Genomic DNA, 2,086 nt, shown 5'->3' with positions numbered 1-2,086 from the left:
GCGGTCCTTCTTGACAGAAAAGCTCCTACTTGACAGTTCGTTCCAAGGAAACCATAGTTGATCCATCGAAAAAATGTTGTCTTGCCAAAAAAAAATTTGCATTAAAATGAAAAAAAAAGTGATCAGAAATGGTTTTTAATCGTGTTTTTTACCGTTGTACATAAAAATTGACATAGGGCTTTAGTACCCAATTATCAATCTCAATCACCCAAGATGGCGGCCACTTTACTCAGACAGAACCCTGCAGCAAAACATAATAAAACTTACAGCATTACGAGACTTTGCTAGCTTGTGTCCGCTGAACGAGAACATCAACAGCTGACAAAGCGTTGTAGTTGTACACAAACCGTACTCGAGATGGCCAGCAATCCGGACGGGGACCCGCAATTTTGCGAAGTTTTCATCAAATCGGAACCGATGGAAACAGAGCAGCAGCAAAGCACGACATCATCGGTGCCGGAAGAGCCCAAATCATTCAGCTTTGAAGCAATCACAAAAGAGGAACTCATCATAGAGGACAAGGACGATGAAGGCTGCAATCTGCGGCCAAGAAAGAAAGTTGGGCTGCTTTATCGCCCGGACGGAACGATTGATTGCGAGGAATGTGGTAAAAATGTCCTGGATTACAAGGCGTATCTTCAGCACTCCCGAAGACACAGGAACCTACAGGAGGGCAAGTACCGGTGCAAACTGTGCAAGAAGGTGATCAGTTGAGACTGGTTTGTTGGGAGTTTATCGTTGAAATGTACTGCTTTTGTAGATTTTTGCGGATAGAGGCGATCTCACTAAACACAATCGAAGGATCCACAGCGAGGTAAAGGGGAAGAAGGGACCAACGCCGGAGGAAAAGGCGACACAGGCAACCGAGGAAGATGTGGATCCTGAAAGTAGAGTAATCGAAGAAAATGGCACTTTCAAGTGTCCGGAGTGTAGTAAGACGTTCAAAAAGCGAATCCTAGCCGTTACTCATATCGAGAGACACGACAACTTGAGAAAAGGATCGATCAAGTGTTCGATTTGTGGAAAGGTAAGCAGATCATCGCAACAGACTGGTCAAAAATTAACCTATAGATCTTTTTCCGGTAGTGTTTTGCCTGCAAATCAGCCCTTCTTCCACACGAGCGTGCCCACAATCCAGCGACGAAGGTGCCCGCTGCCCGAAGCGCGTCTCCGTTGCCGGTGATGCGAAATGGTTTCCCTGCCTTCAAGTGTCCCGAGTGCAATAAAGTGTTTGACAAACGGAAGCCCTACTTTAAGCACGCAAGGAGACACAACGCCATCAAAAAGGGAGAGCACCAATGTCCCATATGTGGCGTGGTGCTCGGCTTCCAATCCGAACTGAACAAACACTTGGCCTACCACGAACTAAATGGACCGGAACCCAGCAAATCCAAGACACCATACGTGAAAGCCGAAGTTGCCACAGCTGAGCAGAGTGACTTGATCTGCAAAGTATGTGGCAAGTTTGTTCAGAACAAATTTAGCCTCGAACGACACGTGAAGCGGCATGAAGCTCTGGAAAAGGGAGAATTCCAGTGTGCTCGTTGTGGCCAGGTAGGTGAACGGGCAGTATGGTGAAAATTAAGCTTAACACTTTGAATTGATTTCAGTACTTTTCGACGAGTTTCGCACTTTTAAATCACGAGCGAAGACATGGAGAGCCCAATGCAGCAGAACAAGATTCTGACAGCAACAAGGAAGCAGTATCGACCGTTTCGAGCGAAGAGATGACTCTATCGGAAGCCATTATCAGCAAGACCGTAGCGAAGCCACGAAAATTGATTCTTAAGAAAATTATTATTAAGAAGGAAGGTGAATAAATTAGCTGATTGAAAAATCTAAAAAATAAGCGCAGTTTTTATTTATTTACTCATTCTTGGCACCGCTGCTCGGAAGGCGGGTAATTCTTTTTACTGCCCTTACTCACAAGTCACACTACCAAACTAATATTTTATGGTGAGCAATCTTCCTCGCAATTAGAGATGTGTTAATGTAGAGGCCAACGCTATCTCTGATAAGATAAATAGCCAATCTAATAATGGAACACCCCTGCGGGTGACCGCTCTAAAAATATCTTGCCTCTCTC

General features: G+C 45.0%; 1 protein-coding gene across 1 annotated transcript; it reads left to right on the top strand.

Annotated features, from left to right (window-relative positions):
* Window positions 1-299: 299 nt before the first annotated feature.
* Window positions 300-1,837, top strand: LOC120416224 (zinc finger protein 34-like). The gene is made up of 4 exons (XM_039577923.2): window positions 300-702; window positions 761-1,027; window positions 1,087-1,554; window positions 1,611-1,837. The coding sequence occupies exons 1-4, from the start codon at window positions 358-360 to the stop codon at window positions 1,818-1,820; spliced, it is 1,290 nt and encodes a 429-aa protein (XP_039433857.1). The 5' UTR covers window positions 300-357; the 3' UTR covers window positions 1,821-1,837.
* The last annotated feature ends 249 nt before the right edge of the window (window positions 1,838-2,086 follow it).

This window comes from Culex pipiens, chromosome 2 (genome assembly GCF_016801865.2).
Source record: "Culex pipiens pallens isolate TS chromosome 2, TS_CPP_V2, whole genome shotgun sequence".
In the NCBI taxonomy this organism is placed as follows: Eukaryota; Metazoa; Arthropoda; class Insecta; order Diptera; family Culicidae; genus Culex; species Culex pipiens.
This window is presented reverse-complemented; position numbering and strand designations above follow the sequence as displayed.